Genomic DNA, 23,154 nt, shown 5'->3' with positions numbered 1-23,154 from the left:
AGCCATTTACTAAGCAGGGCATATCAGGCTGATGAGGATGCCAAGGGTAATGGTGAATACCTCATCCCTCTCTCTGCAAAGACTGGGAACATCAGTCAAGGCAGAAGATCCCTAGATACATCCCTGCAGACCACAGGCTGAAGGTGAGCACTGATACCTGTTCTGCCAAAGCAGCTGGCTACAGTTCATTATTTTTATCTAGACACGCTGCCTGCCAGAGCGTAGGAGCACTCATATTTTACAGGCAGTACAACACTGTAAGTCCTGTTCAAGAGAAAGGAAGCATATGTGGGGTACCACCCTCAGCTTGAGGCCCTGGTGCTGTCTTTACCATCATCCTAAGCTCAGGGTGCCAACCACCCTGTGCAGTCTTCTCCAGCCTCATGTCAGTGGTGCCCCACTGCACACCGAAGTACTTAAAAGGTTCATGTGACCAGAAAAACAGAGCATGTGAGGGACAGTGACCCCATAACCTACTCGTTATGGCACTCAGGTGTGATTTTGACTGTCTTAGGGGAGGACTGTAAACCTTCAAATTTCTGGGCAAGTGTTCTGACTTTATTATTTTAACAGTCATAAGCACCAGCATCTTCTTTACTGTCTCATCTGCTGGAAACATCTTAAAGAAAAACAGTATATTTTGTTAAGGCCTATTTCTGGTGCTAAGTGACAGCAACTCACATCAACTAGAGCAGTTCCAGACAGGATGCACAAAAGCAAATTCATACATATCCCGCCTGGAACCATGTGAGACAAAAAAGGAGCTGCCTTGTACATTTAGGCTTTCCTGAAATCTGGCAGAATCTCCACTAAGGGAATTTTTTTTTCAGTCAGTGTGCTGGTCTTCAATGTGTAATATTGGCTTAAAACCTCAGTAGAGGCGTACAACTTCCTCTGTGCTGAGCCCATAAAGTTGTTATAAAAACTTTGCAGAGATTTCTCCAGATGACTGTTAAATTGCAGAGCAGGAAAAAAAGATTTGGGTAATAACTTTTCATTTTGTTCATTACAGCCACTTCCACAGCAGCCAATTGTGATGTTAAAATTAGAACTGCAGTTTTATATATGGCGATTAACCACAGCGAGCAGTTGCAGTGTGATGGAAGACCAGATATGGTTTCAGAAATACCTGGCAAACACATATACTCTAAGAAAAATCAATGCTTTTTCAGAGCAATGAAGTACGAAGTTGGGCTCTTAAGCTCACTGTGCAGCACGTAGGGAGAGTGACGTGCCTCAGGATAGGACTCAAAGGCAACAGCCATGCTGGGCATGGAGGTGCTTAGAGCTCGAGCAGTGAGCCATTCTGGGCAGAGAAGCGCATCTGAAATCCCACCCTCCACAGGGCTTAGGCAGCAGACTTTGTAACTCCGTGTTCTTGGGGACCAAGGCATGCTTTGATAACGTCTACATTTCATTCTTTCCCATTCTTACGCTTTCAGGTAAACTTGAAAGTGGATATGCTTATTATTCCGTATAAATATTGGTTAGAGCACTCCAAGAGAAGTGAAAACCCATCCCTCTCTTCCATGACACAGGTGCTCAGACAGAGAATAGTTAGATCAGTAATCACCAAACGAGAAGCTGAGACAGTACCACTTCCAGTCCATAAATATTAATTTCACTAGGCTAAGCACTGAGCTAGGACCATCTGAGACAAATCACTGTACCTTTGATGTTTTGTGGCAAGACAGAATTGCCTCTCTCAAATGCCAAAAGCAAAGGTGGCAAAAAAACCCCAGAAATCATGATACTGGCCACAGTAATCATGATGACAATTCAGAAAAGTGACACTTGTGTGATCTTTTTTCTGATTTCTTGGGTAATGACTGTAGAAATTGCAGTCTAAAATACTGGACTGGACTGGAGCCCTCCTGACAGAACCAAGCAAGCCATGGAGGCCTTTCTGGTTGGCTACTGAGAAGACAGGCAAAATAGGACATTTGCACTCCAAAGCAGTGCAGGATGAAGGGCAAAGTCTAATGAAAAGTTTATGAGGTGAACACTGGGACTGGGCCTCTAGGCATCCTCATACAGTGAGGTTACCAAAACTCATTCCATACATGGACAAGTCTGAAGCTCTGTGGAATTCATGTGATCCATATTTCATTATTCACTTAGGGAGCTGAGGCAATAATGTTATGCTTGAGGGTGAGGTTTGCTTTCTGGGACCATAAATGTTATAAACTCAGTTTTTGGGGAACACATTCAGGTAGAGTTAATCTAATCTCTGGACAGGCAGCTAAGACTTCCAAAGCAGCACTCTCAATCCACATATTGTCAGTAAACATGAATCATTGGATTTGTTGCAGAGTGTCCCTCCCCTTTACAATTATGCTAACGAAGTCATACTCCATGTGAATTCATTTGTGACTGGAGACACAAGCTGTCTTTGCAAGGCGATTATAATACTATAATATAATAATCTGTCTGCTGAACAGTGGAATATTGGGCAACAACATTTAAAGTTTTATTTTCCTGGTTCACATAACCAGTTACACCACTGAACTAAGTATGAAACTGCACCCTGTTGGTTCATCTGCAGTAATAAATGTGGACTTCTGGACATAAAATAAACGCCTACTGTTCAAATGAGCAGTCTGCAAGCCATAACTAATTGGCAACTTGTTGCCTTTACGTCCTCCTAGCACTGCTTGTGGCAATAGGAAGTTGAGAAGTTAAAAATGAGGTTAACAGAAAGACCAAACTACAGAATTATTTGTACAAATATTCTTACTCAGTTTTGTTGTCTTTCTGTTTTAACGATTTAAATTAAAAACAAACAAACAAAAAACAAACAAAAAAAACCACGAACAAACAAAAAAACCCCCACCAAACACACACAACATCCACAAAAAACCGCAAACACCAAAATCATCTTTTAAGACAATGTACGTAGCAGAATCATAAATCTCTTATTGTGGTCTAGCCATTGGATGGTGAATAGGAGACAAGTCAAGCCAGCACAAGCACATTTGTTATAAGGAAGGATTTGTGTTATAATTGAGGATATGCCTCATGCAACCTTGAGTACAGTCTCTGCATAAGGTGACTCTATGATAATTACAGCCGCAAAAACAGCAGCTTGAGGTCTTGATCGATAAGGGTGGATGTGTCAGGCAGTGAAACTCAGGGCCCCATAGTTGTACCTTTCTGCTCTTTGCTCTAAAACAATAAAAGAAATGAAACAATTGTCTGCATTCTTCTCCTTTCTTTCCAAGTCAAAACCAGCATAAAGACAGGAGCTTATCACATTGTTGGAAAGTCTCCCAAGATCAAGGACAGAATATCATTAGTCACGAGAGTTTTCACACTGACAATTCAAAGAGTTCATTATCAACATTACTGTTAACATCATTAAGCATTATCATATTTGGCAACTGTAACATTACTGAATTTTAATAGTAAAGACATAAGGACTTGAAAAGATTCCATGAAATTTGCTAGGTAGAAATTGTTTCTTAAACTTCTGTCTCTATAGCCAAATTTGTTCCAGACTGGCCCGACTACAGTCTCTAATCTTATGACCTCCTGTATCAATATCCACAAATAACATGCAGGAACTTTATATAAGAGTAAACTCTTGGTTCTGATCCTTCCTTCTCTTTCAGATTTGCAAATTTGATTTTTTTTAAACTTCTCATAAGCAAGCAGAATAATGCAAAACAGGTGAAAAGCAAAAAGAACTGGAGAGCAAAGAGTCACAGAAAAACATTTCAAAGCAGGTTGCTTATGTAGCACCCCACCTACGCATGTCAGCCACACTTCTGAATGTAAATTAATCCCAATGCAATATAAGAATGCAACTACATTTATCTGAAACATAACAGTTCCCCATCAGCAATAGACTGAGCCATAAAAAGGACTGAAGGCAGTTTTAGGTAGTTCTAAACATATATATATATATATGTATGTGTGTGTACATATATATGTAGATACACACCCAAGAGAATCAGCACCTTAGTTTTCATCCTTTTTGTTATTATTTGATTCTCATGTTGTTAATAAGAGAGAAATATAATACTGATCTTCTCTATTGCTTGCTCAGTCAATCCTCTTTTCTCAGTAGCATTCAGAGCCTTCAAAAAAGAATCAATAAATATCTGCTTACCTAAACAAATCTTTGGGTTGATTCTTTCAATTAACAAGAGACATTAGGAAAATAATCTCTTTAGCATGAGTATGTCTTTACAACAAAAACCCCACATTATTATCACTGGTGCAAGTCTGTCTCAGAACTGATCTTGTCCTTGCAGCTACAGATATTCTTAAACAGAATAATGGATCCAGTTTGAGAGTTTGTTTGCAAATGCAAACCCCAGCATTCAGCTTTTGATATGTAAGTGTAGACTATTTCAAATTGAGACTGTCACCACTCTTGTACAAACTCTTATTTTCAAAAGGGTTATGACTAAGAACATGCTCTGTTTTAAAGAACAAATTAAATCTTTTTTATGGCAACATGGCAACATTTAATAATGTATACAAAACTGTAGCTCCCAAGCACTTCATGTGATACTTTAGACTGCTGAACTTGAGATCGCTCACTTGCCAATCACATATTTTATTGTTCCCTCATCTGAATATTGAAGGATTTGAAGAAACCTTTTAGAAGCTGTGCCACTAATCTTTTTACTTACAGGAATAAAAACAACATAATGAATCCACATCCTGATACATATTGTGCCCTCATCGCAGCTTACTTATAAATGACCATAGAAGGTTTCCTAGCTTAGCGTGGTAGTGTAATACAAACAAAGTTCATAGTGGTTATATTGTCAAACCTGCCATAGCTTATCAATCAGCTTGTGATAGCCTGTCTATCGAATAGCAAAGTCTAATGGAATTATGCAAAATAAGGAAAGATGAGGACTACACTTCACTGGGGAAATGCTTTCCTTTACTCTGAGAATTAGGAGTAGAATGTGTCACAGCTTAACACAGAGGTCAGAAATTTCAAGCTACTCATCTCCTCAAAAAGAATGAAACCAAAGAAAGACAAGAAATTAAAGTAAATCCGGATTTGCAACTCCAGTTAGGATTTACAACACAAATAGCCAAGAAGAGATTCTGAAAGACCGGAAAGGTGCAATTCTGGAACTATTTCTCAGTAACAAAAATAAGTTTAGACTCAGTTACTTAAGCTTTCTATAGCTATAAGTCTTGAATGTGATGAGAAGTAAAAAGAAATGCCTTATTACAAGTCTATGCTTAAGAACTGTGCAATACGTTCCTGTTCTGAGTCTAATCCTAGGACGAAACCTTCTTACTCCAACCACATATTGTTTCAGCAGCACTTTTGTATACATTTATTCGGGCTTTTCCAGCTGAACCTGGAGGCCCTTCAGCTACGGTGATCATATTTACTTTCCCTGACACTGAGACCTTGTTTTTGCTATCTGTGGTAACTAAGACTAAAGGAAATAAAAGTGTTTCTATAATTTCAATTAGAACATTACTATCTCTTGTTTTATAGGCCTTATTTTTCCCCAGCTGTGTTAAAACTTTCCTGATGCCTTGAGACCTATAAGTCTCCAGGAACCTCTCTAGAGGTATGGAGTACTGTGAGTATCAAGAATTAAGGTGGATGCTGTACTGGTCGTAATACTAGATAAATCACATACCAACAACACTACAGTGCACTTGAGAATCAGGTCCTTAGAAAAGCTTCTATTACATAAGGATTTGTACTTCAGCGCTTACTTTTCTATAAACATATCAGCAATGTATTACGTCTTCAATGGAGCATAATTAAGCTTTTTCCGGTTTTGAAGGCAAATGAAAATTTTATTTCAATTTTAAAATTATGTAAAGGTGCTTTCTTTTTGCAACTGGGTGGTTTATGAGCTTCTTCTTCAATCTGTGCCCAGGAGCTGCTTTTGCTGAATTTGCATGCATTATGCCGTCCCTCAAAACAAGTAATTAGGTAACTGCTGCCACAACAGCATACAGGGGAAAGCAGGTTAATTTACCACATGAGAAAGCTTTCCTTGCCCTGTTTTAGGACAGTAACATGAAGAAAAACGTCAAAGGAAGAGAGAATGAAATGAAAAAACAGATTTAAAATTGTGGGAACTGTAGTATGAAGCGACAAATTTTATCAAAGCAATTTTGCCTTAACTCGACATATTTACCTTCTTACTGTGGCCACATTTTTATGTTCCAAGGACAGCAACAGCTAAGGCAGAGAGTGCTTTTAACTTCATATAGGGCCACTCAATCCAGGCCGGTCAAAGGGACTGGAGAGAAAACAATCCTTGGGCTTTGCAAGGCAGCTGTTAAGAAACAGACCAGCAAGCTGGTCTTCTAGAACACACTCAATGCCGCCTTTCAGGAAAAAAAAAAAAAAAATTAAGCAGTCACTCTGACAAACAGCATATCAAAATAATCAACTCCAGCTTTCCAGAAATTACAGGTATGGTACAAATAGCCAGAAGCTCCATACTTGGGGCACTAATGGTAAAAGAAGCTTCAAACCAACCTTCTAGAATATTTCTAATGTCTCAATATTCAGAGAAATGCAATACCACAATCTGAATGTTTCTGAGTAAATTAATAATGATTGCCAGGAACCAACCAAAAAGTGAAAAAGTTATCATATTTTCAGTGAAGTGAGACAGTTTTCAATCAATATAACCTTTAAAGCAGAAAAATCATATACAGATGGGCAACGAATTAGTATCTCTTTTCCCTGAGCTAGCTTTCAAATAAGAAACATAAAACCAAGATTTGTATAAAGTCATGCACTGGGAAAAACACAAAGGGGATCTCAAAATTCAGTGTTGCAATAGCCAAAAAACTGTAATAATGCTCCCACCTAACAATGGGAGATTTCAAGCCAGGTTTGTGGGTCCCAAGGTAATAAAAGCAATGGGATTAAAGAATCAAAGGATGATTCTTTGGGCTGGCAGAACTTTAGGTAGAAACAAAGAGTGTCATTAATGGAGTGTTGGTGTCACACAGTTATATCCCCACAAATCGTATGACATTTCCCAAAGGAAGTCGAGAAGACGCACTGACCAGCTGAGGGTAAAAAGGAAATTTAGTAGCACTACTGTCCACCAGGTTGGACTATACAGGAAATGGACATCAGACAAGGTACCAGAAAACGTGCTATGAAAAAAAATCTCAAATCTGAAAAAGAAATGAGCGTATATCATAGTCCTCCGTATTCAGCATAGTGAAGATGCCAAATCGCAAGTCATTTCCCAAAGAAGCAAACCTTAATCTTCCTATCGTATCAGGACAGGGAGGAGGAGAGAAGAAGAGATGGCAACCAAAGCTACCCATCTACTTCTCCAAACCACCTCCATAAAAAGCAGCAGCAAATAGAATTAAACCAGCATGAGGGGACATGAAGGGATATCTTTTGCAGCAGTGAAGGAATTTTCAGCAATAGCTGCAGGGTGCAATGTTGAGACATTTTGGTAACTGAATAAGATTCTACCTGGCACGTCTATTCCAGCTGAGGGCCTGTGAAAGCCACAGAATAAAAGACCTCAGCCTTCTTTTACAGAAACTACAAAAAACCCCAAAACACAAACAAGTAGTGAGACAGAATACTTAGATAAAAATTACACAAGGGAAAACAAAACAAAGCACACACATCCATTATTTATTCTGATAATAAACTAAGCTGGGGTATTGTAAACACCTTGTTTGGAAAAACACCAATGCTTGTCTGTTACACTAGGGGTATGGGTTGTTGGTTGCTTTTTGTTTGCTTGTTTGTTTTATGTATTTTATTTTTCTTCAAGAGACTGTTCAGATTCAAGAAAGGAGTATATGGAAGAGAGGGAATATCTGATTTGTTCAGAATTAAATGTGTTTTCCCAAACCCAAAGTATACTGCATAGCAAAGTGACACCCTTGCCTTTCAAGTCTGGGTCTGTTCCCTAGACCATCACTCATTCATTCCATATCATTGATCCAACAGTAAGCAGAAATGAACGAATAATTATGGGAAAACAGCTAAGAACAAAAATAACCAAAAAGATTTTTTTTCTGTCAGAACATGCAGTCGTAGTTAGAATAAATATACAGGTTCAGACTTCGACAGCTTTCACCTAACTCAAGAGCCATGTTAAAATACTTTTATTCACACTTTCTGTAATGAACTGAACGTGCTGACGTTAAATCAAAGGGAAAAAAGTAGAGTGTATACTGTAGCTTATTGTTTTCTCCAACAGTAGAAATGCAAGACAAACGAGATGAAAAAGAACAGTTAATCATATTTAAATAAAGTGAACACTGGAGAAAAGCCAATTTCAAACTGAGGGAAAGCCAGGTGTCCTGGTTTTGTTAAAAACAAGTTTCTCTTTTAGTGAATTTCCCTGTCAGCTAAAGTCTTCTTACTAACTGCAGTTTTCCTGAAAGTTAGGTACATGTTTTGGTAGACATAGCAATGGAATGCGAGGTCATTGATAATGATGCATCCCGTGAGATGTGCAAGCAGGAGGTGAACTGAAACTGACCAACTAAAGTATTCCATCCCATTCACATCATACTTCATATAAAAGTGGGGGATCATGAGGATCTCATCCCTTTTCCTTATGGCCAACATTGGGAGAGGACCTTGCGAGTTGTCCCTGCGAACTGAGGCCCAGTGACAGACTGAATCCAGCTCCGGTTGGCTGGCGAGTCCAGTCCAGGACTTCGGGTGCCGGCCCCACATCTGCCGGAGCAGTTGCCGGGACTGTCAAGATTGGTTTTGTATATTTTGTATTATTTTCTCTATTTCTATTAGTAGTATTAGTAAAACATTTTTCATTTTTTCCAACTCTCTTCTCTCTGTCCTTCTTTCCCTCCCAATCGCCTGTCCTTAGTGGGAAGGGGGGAGAGGGAGGGGCTAAGCGGGAAAGTGGGGGGAGAGGGGGTTAACAATACATCTGCCACAGTTTTATTGTCACCACGCAATCAAACCACGACACCAGGTTAAGCCAACTCATCTCCCTATAAATCAATTTCATACATTTAAGCAGAAGACAGAAAGAAGGGAAAGGAGGATTCTACTAAATCTTGCAGCCCATTTGGAATATAGGATGTGCATTTCTTACCATACCTCAGCCTGGAAATTTTCTGAAGTCTTCAGTTTAATCTTTGTCCACCAAATTTCTACTATTAATGACAATGTAATACTAATGTCTTCTCTGGGGTACAAATGAAATAATGCACTGGGAATCAGGGCCAGTGGTTTTATCACTATGAAAGAACATTCACCACCAAATTTATTCTTCTGCTCTAGACTAGTCTCCCCTGGTGCACTGCAACATTCATTTCTCTAAGTCTAAGGGTGAACATACAACTAACTTCCCAAATCTAAGTCTGCTCTACATCGTGCATGCCCACATCCATCCACACCCAGAGAGACACAGTCTAATTAGGCTGATCTCTTTCAACTCCCCATGTATTTTCTTTCCCACCAGAAACCACAGAGCTTCAGGAAGGCCAAATCAATAACAGCAGAGCTCCTGCTGGCAGCTTGTATCAAGGGAACGACTGGCAGAACTAAAAGGTCTGTCTCCCTCCAAATTCACCAGAGCTTCTCTCAAATGAGGAGAAACTTCACATGAAATTATGCATGAAGGTCAGTCCTGCTGTGCTTCCTTCCCGTTCAGGAGCTCCCAAGCATTCCTGCAGTGAGGTGAGCAAAACTTCCTTTTGTGCTCAGCTAAGTCCCGAAAACAAGACAGGAACATCATCAGGTTTGCACCTTATATAAGATGACTTTAAGAGGTGTTTCCCTTCACACACTTTGTCTGTTAAAAGAACAGCACAAGTACAGAAAGTCTACGAAAATCCCTCCAATCCCAGGAGATAAAATAGGAAAGCAAAGGGGGAAAGAAAAAAAAAAAAAAAGGAAAGAAAAGAAAAGAAAAAATAGGATTATGATTATGATGGTGAATTGTGGGCCAAGAAGCTGAAGACTCTAGTTTTGTGGTGCATTGGGTCATCCCAGTGGGAAAAAGGCCTGCTCAAGTGGGACCACCTGCATCTCATAGATACAAGTAGCTAATCTTCTTAGTCAAAGACTAGTTTAAATGCCCTTTTCATTGCTCAAACTAATAATACATGGAAATTGTGCAGTGAAGGCAAAAGTAGCACAAACTCACTGTGCTGGAACAAATGTGACAAAGAACATTTTTAAAAAAAAAAAAAAAAAAAAAAAAAAAAAAAAGCCCATGCCAGGGCTCCGGGTAACAACCATGAAGATTTAGAAAATTCAGGTATTACCAAGAGGAAATTTGATTCAGTGGCCAGTATAGAAACCCCTGTCATGACTTGCATTATTTAAGTGTTAAAAAATACCGTTTAAAATCTGCATAGAGTTGTGAAATTCTGTATTAAAAAGTATTTGGATGAGTAAAAGAGTCAGCTAATCAAGCCTGGTTTCCTACAGATACATGTGGCTTAAGCTTCTAAACACACAAACCAGCTCCTACTTCATATCCTTCTGGGCCTCACCTCTCCTCTGTATTTTCTCAGCTTTGCTTCTGCTGCTTTTTTAACTCTCTTCTCAACACAATCAGTCTCCTTCCCATAAGCTGCAGCCGGACAGAGAGCACTGCACGTCATGGCTGGGCCAAGTTATCTTTGTGCTCACACTGCAGCCTCCCTTCTGTTCACGTGGATCCCCCTCCTCAGCAGTTCATTTTCACAGAAATGTATAGAAGCTAATAATCTTTGGGCAATCCTTTGTTAAAGTTTGGTTGCAATCGGGTGGTGGTCAGAAATCGTTAGGAGGAACTGATCATGCAATCGTATCAGCCTTGTTTCAGTAGGAAATGAAGGACAAGAGACATCATTAATTTTCTTAAACAGTCTCAGTCTTTCTGCTAATTCAGAGATGGGATCTTGAATGCCTATGGATCTCTGGGATAATAATACAAGTCTCAGGGTAGGCTCTTTAATATTCAGTTACATTTAGCTTGAGAACTAAAGGAGTTTTCCCATTCTAACATGTGAACTCGCTCTTTATCAATATGAGAGACTTATATTTGCTGGAAGTTGGGCCCATAAAATGAGCTGAATCCAGAACAAGGTTTTTCTCTCTCTGGAATGTTGTTACAATCTAATCACTGGATCACTTGTATCCGTTACCTGCCTAGAAGTCAGCAGTTAAGACTAGATTACATTAAATATGCAGAAACAGAGGATATTCTAAGGAAAAGGTAACATTTATGCTTTTTTTCTGGCAGGGGCTTATTTCCAGTGATAAAAGAAATTGGAAGAGAAGCAGGTTGTAAGGAAATGAAAAAGGCACAATGAAAGAAAAAGACAAATCTCCAAAATGAAGAGTTTCCCAAATAAAGAGAGCTGGCCAGTTTGATAAAAAACCTCACCCTGGTTAAATGTTAATATCAATATAGCAATCGGGAAAAGTGAGAGATGACAATGGAAAATAGGAGAAACAGCAATCTATACAAATTGGACACTTATGCCACTGAAAGAAATTCACATGGAGAGGTAAACAATTGATGGATATTCTGGAATAGAAAACTGAATTGCCAACTATCTCCTCTGTTTTGCACTACCTGGATACTAACAGGAAAGCTTCAGTGTATGAAATAAAAATATATAACTGGCCTTTTACAACACACTGTAGATACTGTTAATGATTCTTCATTCTGCTTAATGGCCTTGAAAACACATGGAAAGGGAACAGAGATAAGACAAATCCTGATGTATTTGACATTGACATATGAGTATTTGACATATTGGGCAACTGCCTGATATTAGACCTTCATGTCTGTATGACCTAATGTCAGATGCACAGAATATTATTGGCACTTTTTAACCAAAATACCAAAGGTTCAAACTGATTCCACACCGTCGACTGGACATCAAAGCTGCCTGTGCAGCCTCCAGCCCATGCTCAGACTGTCACTCAGCAAACGTCTGCTGGCACACAGAGATTACTCACAGGGAAGCTTTTCATTTAAGAAGCTAAGGAATGGGCGTCTCTATCTGTCCTACTAAGAACGTGCATTCAGAAAACAGTTGGCAGGTTATCACTTACTATCCCTCAGTGAAAGTCCTTAAGGATGACTTAAGTGTTTGCAGGCTAAAGCAACTTGCTCTTTCCACAGATAGAAAATGCTCCATTAAAAAAAAAATCATTAATTTTGTTACAGTAAAAGATAATTAAATCAGCCAGCAGTTGAAGGCAGACAGTTGAGAACAGAATCTCCTGTTCTGTTGCTGATCATAAGTAAAACAACATTTATCAAGGTAGGGGAGGAAAAGTACCCTGTCTTTATATTTGGTACAGATACAAAGCAAGTCACCTTCAGAGTGAGACTCTTCTCAAGCTCTGATAGTCTCCCCTATTTCACATTGTTACAGGCCACCAGTGAACTGAATTAACCAGTGAAGTCAAAAATGCAGTGTCATTATCAACAGTGTACAGTGAGAGGAGTAGAGACTGAAGCTGTCTTAGAAAAAATTATTTCCTTTTTTTTTTTTAATTCGCCTCTCATCACTGCCATAACATCGTCTGAGTAGCAAATGCAATGTGATGATTTCCATCACATTTCTACTCTTTGCCTTTTACTTTGTTGCATGTTTTTGGAGTCTTTTTTACTGGAGAGAATGAGGAAGAGGCAGAAAAGAAAAATTACCCCAAGGAGAGGAAAAATAGTCACACAGAAGCCTTGAATTCAGGGCTAGAAGGCTTTCAGGAAAGTTTTGCAGGCAGTCAATCTCATATCATATTTGCTAACAAAAGTGAATCTCTTCTTCCCTATTCCTCCCAGTACTATCAGTATCATCCTGCATTTCTCTTGTGTAGAAGACAGTCATCACTTTGCTCAACCACATGACACCTGTGTAAATCAAATCAAATATTCCTGCTAAGGTTAAGAGCTCAGTTTTTGTGACTGCCTGCATAGGAAAAAAACCGATAGAGTCAGACATCAAAATGCATATCCTCTATTAAATAATACAATGTCAAGTTAGTTTTTGTCTATATGCTTTTTTTCTTCTTGACTGCAACATAAAATAACTTCATCATGATCACAAATTCATGTAACTCACTCCATGAGTTTGCTGTGATTACCTGAAGTGAAGTTTCAAATTTTGAGGGAGGACAGTTTTGTCTTTTATTGGTCTGAATGTTATTGCTCCACTTCCAAAAACTACAGATTTCTATCTATTTCTTCTATTCAAACTATGCTTTTAATCAAAGATGTTTATGACAGTCAATCTAGAGGAGTGGAAGGATTTGTACTCTGTTTCCCCACTATCTTATGCATGCTATGTCTGCTGATTTGCAGATGCACATATTGCTGTCACCGTAGGACATAACACTTCCACAAACTGTATTTAGGCTGTTTCCTCCTATACCATCCAATAAGCCTCACCACATTTCCCAGCCATGCCATCATTTGTGTTCTTTCATCATTCAGTCCATCAATTTATAAAAACCTGACACAAAGTGGAGTTATGCCATGTGAGGATTTATCTAGTGCCTGCAGGATACTAAGCCCAAGCAGCAGAGAATCCCTTGATGTACTGATATCATTAATAATGTTTAAGACTTAGTCACAGCTGTAGCGGTTAAATACAAAGAAATAGATGCTGTCTGGTAGCAATGCTTCATATCATTATATAAGTTAACACATACATTGACAGATTCAGGCATTTAAAAGCAAACAGAAGCTTGATACTTGCCCTTTCTTATTGACTGAGCAACTGCATTAACAAATTGATTTTCAGACTTTAGCAGCCAGAACTTGACTGCAAATGAAAAGGATTTAGCACAATGAAATCCAACTCCTTAAAACATCCTACATCATCTGAAAGTTCCATGTGACAAATTCCAAAAAAAACCAGAGCTCCAGCCACATACTTTATTACAGGCCATGGACTAGGCCATTTTCAAGGGAGAGCGTTAAGCTAGTAGTTTCAAGTTTTCTGTTGTTTTATCCATTCTGCCCCAGAGATACACTATTATTTTGTTTCCATAGTAGAACTGATGTTTTTCATATCATAAAAAATCCTGAAGCATAAGAAAAAAATATCTGATATGACAAGCATTGCACACACAGTTAACAAGCTACTTTAATTATCCTCCTAAGAGTTTCCCATTTGTACTCTGATCATCATCTTCACAAACTTAATTATGCCTCATTTGTTCGTTCTGCACTAACTTCAGTGAGTATTCCAGGTGGAAAAAAGGAGCCTGTTTGTAACTGAAACCTCAGGTAATTGTTATATTTTATTGTTTTATTATTTTGCTATAGAAAGTTTTGTTTATTTTAATAAAAATCATACAAACTTATCTTTAGGCGATATGAATAATGAGTAGGAAGCCAGGGCATTTCCACATCTGAAAAGCAAAACTGGCTTCCTACCGTGCGTGAACAGCCATCAATCCAAAGATCATCACTGGGCAGATGATGGAAGAAATGAAGAAAATCATGCTGTTATCATCTGCATTTTAAAGATTAGTATTAATAAATTCTGATTCCTCAGTAGAGGGGACCTTTCCACAAACTTGACCTTTGAGAAAGTCAGAAAGAACAGCTGGGAATAAACGTGCTTTGTGAGTCAAATTCTGAGATACATACCCAGTTACTACTTAAGATTCATACACTTCCAACACTTTTAAAGTCAACAGGAATTATTTCATTATGACTGAGTAGAGACTGAGTAAAGATCCCAGCATATCATAATTTAAGGCCTGTCAAGTTGTTTCCTCTAACTTTGGATAATTCGTAGATTTGCCCAGCTACCACTACTGAACTTCATTTCATTTAGGGTGCATTTTGAGATACATTAAATTAATTTTATTTAATTAATCTACTGAGACACACAACTGCTGCCCCATACTCACAAGCCTGAAAATCTAGTACTATGTCAAAGTAGCTGTTCTTTTTTTACACATAACTTCACTTCATAATAACTTCACACATAATCTTCAAAACTGAGATATAGTTATTACACAAAATATTAAGCTTGAAAAGTATCAAATACTAGGTTTCTAAATTAAAAAAACAAAACAAAAAAAACAGAGATACAAGATAGTCAGCACTTGAATACATTCCACTCCGTGTCTTACCTGAACCAAATTCCATCCCTTTAGAGATTCAGCGATGATAGAAGTAACTGTTGCACATACACCACCAAAAACCATCAGATGATTAGGTCCATATTTTATTGCATCATAGAAGGCTTTGAGTCCTTTTGCATTGTCACACTGGGGAGAAAAAAAAATAAAGAGGCAATGTTCAACATCACAAATAACATAAATAACTAAGAAATAAAATCAGGGGTTGCACCGATGTAAAAATTGTACAATAGATAACATCTTAAGAATCAAACATGAAAAATTGGAGCACTCAGTTCTGAACCTGTAATGTGCTGTAGTCAAAGAACAGGAAAGCCCTTCCTTACATTATTCAAAACCCCTTATTTCTTCCTTCCAAGCCACAGCTGCAGCATCTGAATTTTGATACTACCATTTGACAAAGAATAAAAAAGCCCCAACAAAAAAAGGTTGACTGAAACCTCTTCTTCATTCAGAACTACTATTTCCTAAAGCAAAATTCAGAATGTAAGACCAGAGGTCAGCAGGACTTCCATAGCTGGAGGAAAGTTTTACACTACTCATGGTCTCTGTAAAGAAAGCTCTGTCTCTAATGAAGACTGCTAAGTAACCTCTCCTTAAGGTCCAACTTTAGTATTCTGTACAAAAGCATATAGTAGAGAGCCTGTTATTTAGAATGACAACACAAAGTCTTCAAAAAAATATCAAAATAATACTCCTTTGAATTGTTAAGGATTTATTGGTCTGCTCTCATAGCCCACCCTGCTTTGAGCAGAAGACTGGGCTAAATGACCTTCTGAGGTGCCTTCCTATCTGACCCATTCTGGGCTTCACTGATAATTAGTTTGACTGTTATTTCAGGTGTAAAGAATTTTACCATAAACCGAGACCAGGACTGAAAACGAAGAGTGATGCTAGTCAGTATTGCAAAAGATTATTAATAACATACCTTGAACAGAGTAGCATCAATCATTCATAACTTATGTAGTCATGGTTTAATTCCTGATCTTGGAGCAGAGTATCAATAAAACATATACCTGAAGTTAAGAATTCAATTCCAAGCTGTACTGGAAGTCAAGAGTGCCAACAGGCTATAATGGTGGCTGCCATTGCTCCAGCAGCAGCCACTTTTTCCTCTCTCTTTTTGAAATGAAATTTTCTGCCCTCTTTTGCCTTCTCTACAAAGTCCCCCTCAAATATAGTCTTTATAAGAACTATCATACTCCAGCCTCCAACATTTCTTTATGATGATTCAATAAAACAGTTCATTTACTATCAGCATCCAAGTAGTAATTGTCTTGCATTCTTCTGAGAGAATAAAGATTTTGACTAAGAAGTTTGCAAGCTTATCTTAATCTTCTTACTGAATTAATATGCTAAAAGAAAAACTATTCTATTTGCATTCTATCTGCAAGAATAAAATTATCACTCCCACTTCTTCGAATGGATACAGATTTTTACTGCATAGACTTTTAAAAATTACATAATATAGCACCAAAAAAAAAAATAAAACCAACACACACACCCCATATTCAGTATGGCAGAGGCTCCCTCGGTGGAGGAATTCAGATTGTGATTACCAGAACAAGCAACATCCTCCAGTCTTACTCCTCTACTTCCCCAGAATTAGAAGCCTCAGTTACTTTTTTACTTTTATAAGTAGCCAAGGACACTAGAGTTTTCAGCATCTGAACTGACATTTAGCTAAATCTTTGACCTCATTCCACTTCACCATTTCAAGCTGCAGCAGAGATTGCTCAATTGCTTTTCATATAAACCTAAACCCAGATAATACTTTTTTTTTTTTTTAAATTTTGCATTATATCATGTTTTCAAGGTATCACTCTGTAACAGTTTAAGAAGAATACAAGTCATATATGAAATAAGGAAGACATCGATAGTAAAATAACACACTTAGAAGCTGTAGCCCATGAAGTGCTATCCACATAAAAAGCTACGGAGAAATAATATTCTATATTCTGAACTATAAAGACCTGCGGTCTGCTAACTCAAGTAAAATTCATAGTAAAATTCAGTCTTACATCAAAAAACACTGATGCATCTTTTAACTATTATTTGCCTACAGATTATTTCTCACTACAGTAAAGTAACCTTATGCAGTTAAGGATCCTCGTACGTTGATTTGCTGGGAGGTCCAGAATTGCTATTACAAGATGGCTTTTTCTTTCTTATTTATTTAATCTTTTCATGTTTATGAAAATACTTGCATGAAAACAACACTTTTTCAATCACACAGTGATCTCTTGGGAAGGTATGCTGAAAGCTTTATTCATCTCTCCCAAAGTGAAAAGTCCACACTGGTGATATTACTGATCAATCAAAATTATGTACAATAACTTGTGGGCATCTCTTCAGTGTGATTGAGTTAAAAGCCTGCTATGTTTTCATCTTCGTACTTTCTTCATAACTAGTCACTAGGCCAGCACAAATAATTACAGGACTCAGTCTGCTCCTTGAGCAAAACTGCCAAAATAGTCCAAAGCAGGTCTTGGAAATAAAGCAAAAGCACTTAACGCTGTGGCTGGCCACGACTAGACAGAAACAAAAGGAAAAATGAGAAACATGGAAGAAAGCAGACTTTCACATTTGTTTATCGTCACATTTCAAAACACATAACTATGTATAACATTCTTCCCAGTAAGCAACAGAACAATCTGTCACAAATATTAAAAAAATAAACATTCAGGTAAAAATAATAGCCCTGTCAAGCCAGACAGACAAGTAGCAAGCAGTTGGAAAGGTTTCTTCCTGCCTCTAGTCCGAGGAACGTATCCTTAGCAAACTCCTAAAGCCCTTTTAAGAATTTGACTTCTTCAGAGACCCCAGAAGGCCATCATTGCTGCTCATGATCTTCTCTTGTCAAACCGCACATATATAACCCTAAAAGTAGGCAACCTCTCTGAAAGACAACAAGCAAAGATGCCTCTGAAATTCCCACCATATAACAACAAAATGACTTATTGAATCGAGTTGACAGGTGACTACAACTAGGTACAGGAACAATGGTACGGCATCAATGTAATTACAGTAAAACAAAAGACTGTAGAAGAACCAAAATCCACATTAAAAAGCAGAGGCTAGAAAGTCCTGGCCACGTGTAGATGACAAGAAGCTGACAGACTTATTAATGGGAGCATGACTGACAGCAATGAAGGTGAAAGAATCCCTCATAAAAAGTCACAAACTTAAATGATGGAAAAATATCACCCGAAGGAGCCAACACTGCTTTTGCTAGATAGTTTTGCTCTTTCATCTAAATTGTCATCAACATCTCTATTTTGCTGAGCTGAACTCTGGCCAGCTCACTTTCGACTCATATAAAATGAAACAGCCATGCCGTGCTGTTGATCTTGGCTGCAGAGTGGAACACTGAGGATGTTTGCAATGCCCTTCACTGGAGAAATGTAGTTTTTACCATAACTGTAATTTCAAATACAGGCTGTTTCGAAAAGATGGACCCAGTTTCAAGGAGCATAAAACCAAATTGGGTCTTTACCATTTGATTTGGTACGTGCTACAATTTTCTTCAGAGGAAGGGGCTGAGAACTACGCAGCCCAAATACACTAATTGCTGTGCTAGGTCTCAGCCAACAGCCAGTAATAAGCAACATATAAATAGCATACATATTAATGAAATAATGAAATGTATCTCTTAACATACTGATTTGATACAGATTGCATAGAAAATTCACAAGGAGAAATACCAGCAAATCTCCAAGCAAAGGTCTGTACAGAGTCCTATATCACACTGTGACAAAATCATTAATATCACAGGTGGCACCTGACAAAGGCATAGTTTCCATTTCCAAAGAAACAGAACCACTTATTTTAATTAAGAAAAATAGCCAGATGAACTGCTGCATAGGAGAGGAATTGAATGAGTTTGGGGACTGAAGCGTTAACCTTCCTGAACCCTCTTGAAAGCAGAGGCTGGCAAATAAAAACGCTTACCCTCCACCAAGAAAGGGATCTGGATGCAGAGGGAGGAATTTCTGCCTGAAGTATACAGGGTGCTTAAGGACAAGCAACTTTTCTAGAGAGAACAGAGAAGCAGCCAAATACACAAGCAAGACCTTCTGCAAAGGCCCTCTGCAGCTGAGAGGAAGGATGTCCCATGTGAAGGACACACGACTCAAGTCAGGAGAAGCAGCAGAACTGACTTGTCAGGGTTGGTGGCTGCCAGGAAGGCTGTTTGGCAGACAGACATCAGGGTGCATCCTCAAACCCTCAGGGTTTGAGTGTGACACACTGCAAATCCTTAGTGCACAGAGTGGGAATTCATATGGGTCTGATACGTAAAGCTTTGAGGATTCCTGTAACATTGACAGGTTTGAGTAATTACAGGAATAGCAGGAAGAGCAGATACTTGTAATGAGAACTATTGTGAACTGATGGACTGGTCAGATGCATGATTATATTTAGATTTCTAGCTGTTGGATAGCTATGCCCAGCCATTTCCCAGTTAGCTATACTCTGGCACAACTCTGTTTGTCTGAGTAAAAGTAAACCTGAGGAACAATTTTGGTATCTATTGAGCTACTGACTACTAAGGTTAGAATTCCTTCATGATAAGAGAGAATAACCAGCAGCTGCACCTGCATAACGAAATACCAAACTTTTTCAAGTGATACAAGGGCTTTCAGCAGCACTGAATATCATCAGAAAGAGAAGCAAATCCTTATAAATATATGATGAGACTTCCCTGAAGAAAGACAACAGAGATACAAAGCCTTATTCCTATCCTCTGCAAAATCTTGCTTGAGAACTCCACATTAAACTATCAGCATGAAAAGGGCTAAGAGATGAGAAACACCAAAATTATTTTTGTCCCATTTTCAAAGTAATCAAGCAATACAGATAATAACATATGGACAACTGTGCTGACTTACAACAAAGGTCAATAAGGTGCCTGGGTTTACAGGCATGCTTCTCCTGAGGTATCCTCTTTGTTTTCAAGTATCTGCATTTCAGGTACTCTTAGAGCCAGCAATTCTATTTCTGCATCTAATCGCAGTAGCTGGATTTTTCCTTCTGTGAGTTTGTACAACTGCTCTTAGAAGCGCCACTCTGACAACCACAACATCCAGTGACAATGTAATTATCCAGCAAAAGAAAAAGCACTTCCTTTCATTTATTCTGAACTTCTTCACACTGTGAGAAGTAGGTGTGAAACAACTTGCCAGGCAATGTTATGAATGTTACAGAAATACATAAAAAGAAATTGGACTCATTCATAGATCAAAAAACAATCCCAAACTTCTTAATACAAAGACAGTGATTTCCTCAGGAACCTCCTGAGCCACAGATCATGGGTGGTTAGGAGAAGTTAGTTATGGGTAAACAGGATTAAATGCTTGCCCTGTCCTACAGATCATCTGCTCCAGGACAATGCTGAGTACTTGCACTAAGTTGTGCTCTGAACCACTGTAGCCATGCCTGTGTTCTCGATTTGAAAAACAAAAGCAACCTTCCCCAACAACTACAAACTTCTGTATCTTAAAACTGAAGTTAATTCATCCCAAGCCATGGACTCTTCTGTACATGATTTTTCTGTCGTTTTTTAACTACTACTAATCAGATTCCATTTTGGTTTAGAAGGAACGGATACAGCAGAGGAGAACTTAAATTCTTCAGTAAAATATTTCCCAGTAAATTAACCCTCTCACCTTGACACCTCTTGACACACTTTGACACACTTCACCTAGCAACTCCCTTATCTGATCCTGCCTGATGTACAGGGAACAGTTCACCACTAAGTTACTGGTGCATGGCATCCCATTTAACAGCTTATCTTCTACCTCTTAAGTCACAGACTCCACAGCAAGGCCGGCCACTCACTCTTCTGTCACCTCGTTCCCTCAGAGACTGTCTAAACATCTTCTCATTGAGCTTCTTGCTCAATGTCGTTTTCTTTTTCTTGGGTCACTATTTGGGAACTGAGTCCACCCAGCAAGATAAACAAAATTTTTCTGCCTCTCCTTATAAGAGGAGTATATATACTTTCCTCATTTTTTTTCCTTTTTTTTTTATCATTTATATGACTTATGTTTTCTGTCTTGTTACTATTTCTTTGAGTATATAACATTTACACTGGAGAACGCCAATTTAAGAATTGCAATATGAAATGGAGTTGGAGTGTAGCAAGTGGATAAATCCTGTGTAATCAAAATTGATTCTGCCTAAGTTTCCACTAAATATGTGGCATTAGCAGAGATCAAATTGACTCCCCCTTTCACAGTAAACTCTCATTCACCTTGGAATTTGAAGTCTTTCCTCAAAGAAAGTTGAAGCCTTTCCTTGATCCATAACAGTTACACAGAGAAGCTAAGATGACCATCAAGGAACATTTTGCATATTTGTGATATGAAGATCACTCCCTTTCATGATTCTGTATTGCGTTTATGCGGCAGAGTTTTGGTAGCAGGGGGGCTTCCATGAGAAGACATCAGGAGCTGCCCCCTTGTTCAGCAGAGCCAGTTCCAGCCAGCACCAAAACAGACCTGCCGCTGCCCATAGCTAAGCCCATCAGTGACATTGGTGGAACCTCTGTCATAACACATTTAAGACAGAGTAAAAAAACACTGCATAGCAGCTGTAGGAGAGGAATGAGAAAAATGAGAGAGAAAGAGACTGCAGGCACCAAGATCAGTGAAGAAGGAGGGCAGGAGGTGCTCCAGGTGCCAGAGCAGAAATTCCCCTGCAGCCCGTGGTGCAGACCATGGTGATGCGGGTTGTCCCCCTGCAGCTCACAGAGGTCCACGCTGGAGCAGAGATCCACCTGCAGCCCGTGGAGGACCCTACACCTGAGAAACTTTAGATAGGGTCTACTGGACCTTTTTTTTTCTGGCAGTAACACTGATCAAATGCAGAAGTTGTTCTAGGGCTGTACAGTGATGAAATTCATAATTCAGGTAACACTGGCCAAGACTTCTGTAAGCTGGTGAATGTGAATTCAAAACATTAACATCTCATTCTGAATTGCTAATGGAAAGCTAACATTTGGGCCTTTGAGAGTTCCTATTGTGGAACCCAAGCAATTAGTCAGATCCCACAGTATAAGTTAGAGTTCTCCTGGATTGTTCTGCAGCTGGACCCATCATCTAATCAGAATCAAATTGGTGTTGACTCAAATATTCCTGGGCCAGAAGGGATTTTATACCATCCACACTATATTTGCTCACACGCAGCATACAGTACATTTCATTTAACTCATTCATTCCTTCATCAGTCCAATAATATTACACAAGATGGTTTTACAGAAGTTTTCTAATTACTAGCATTGATTAAAATGGATGAATGTTCACATACACAATGCTATCTTGAATTAGATTTTTTTCCAAATACCGTTAAAGCTTCATGTGGGCATTCTCATTCCCAGTTTTATAGTGTAACTGTGTAAAAAGAAAAACTATATCTTACTACTGTATTGTTTTCTCTGACATTCCACTGCTCAAACACTGATGAGATATTTTGGTACATTCAGTATTGATGGCGAGGCCAATGCCTTGCTCACTTCTGCTTCTTCCTCCCTATACTATACTGCTCCATTGCTATTAAGTTTTATGAAAATAAGTGGAATTATGGAAAAGTATAAAAATCCAAAGGAATAATGTAGGAAAACTAATATATATAATGATGTTCTGAAAACAAATAATGTTCTGCTGTTGAGAATAAACTGCCTTAGTTTTCTCCAGCTTTTCCAATTTTTACCAAAGAAGTTCAACATTATAATGATTTCTAACAAAACAAAGAATTAATTTTAATTATTCAACAAATGAGAAAAATCTCATTTCTTTATTTGCATCAAAAGGCTTTTTAGAAGTCCCCTAGGGAATCGGTTGTGTTTTTGCATTTAAATAACCTCAAAAGGTGCTAATTGTTTCAGACACTTGAGCCCCAAGACCATTATCACTTAAATTTATTGATGCAAACTACTTACTATTTTGTTGCCTCTCATTTTGAGAGGAAGATGTGCTGTAGTAGATTTACAAGGCATTTGCCAGTTGCGGCTCAAGTACGAAATGAAGAGCTAAGGGAGATTGGCAGGCTCAACACAGTCACTAATGTCAATTGTTCAATTTTGT

The 23,154-nt window shown here is 38.5% G+C and overlaps 1 protein-coding gene across 1 annotated transcript in view; it reads right to left on the bottom strand.

Moving 5' to 3' along the window:
• The window catches only part of GABBR2 (gamma-aminobutyric acid type B receptor subunit 2), a 495,928-nt gene that overhangs the window by 372,939 nt on the left and 99,835 nt on the right, over positions 1-23,154 (bottom strand). Inside the window, exon 2 of the mRNA XM_065629246.1 lies at positions 15,062-15,199. Within this exon, the coding sequence (XP_065485318.1) occupies positions 15,062-15,199 (138 nt within the window). The remainder of the gene's footprint in view (positions 1-15,061; positions 15,200-23,154) is intronic.

The sequence above is a fragment of the Caloenas nicobarica genome, chromosome 2, assembly GCF_036013445.1.
Source record: "Caloenas nicobarica isolate bCalNic1 chromosome 2, bCalNic1.hap1, whole genome shotgun sequence".
Classification (NCBI taxonomy): Eukaryota; Metazoa; Chordata; class Aves; order Columbiformes; family Columbidae; genus Caloenas; species Caloenas nicobarica.
This window is presented reverse-complemented; position numbering and strand designations above follow the sequence as displayed.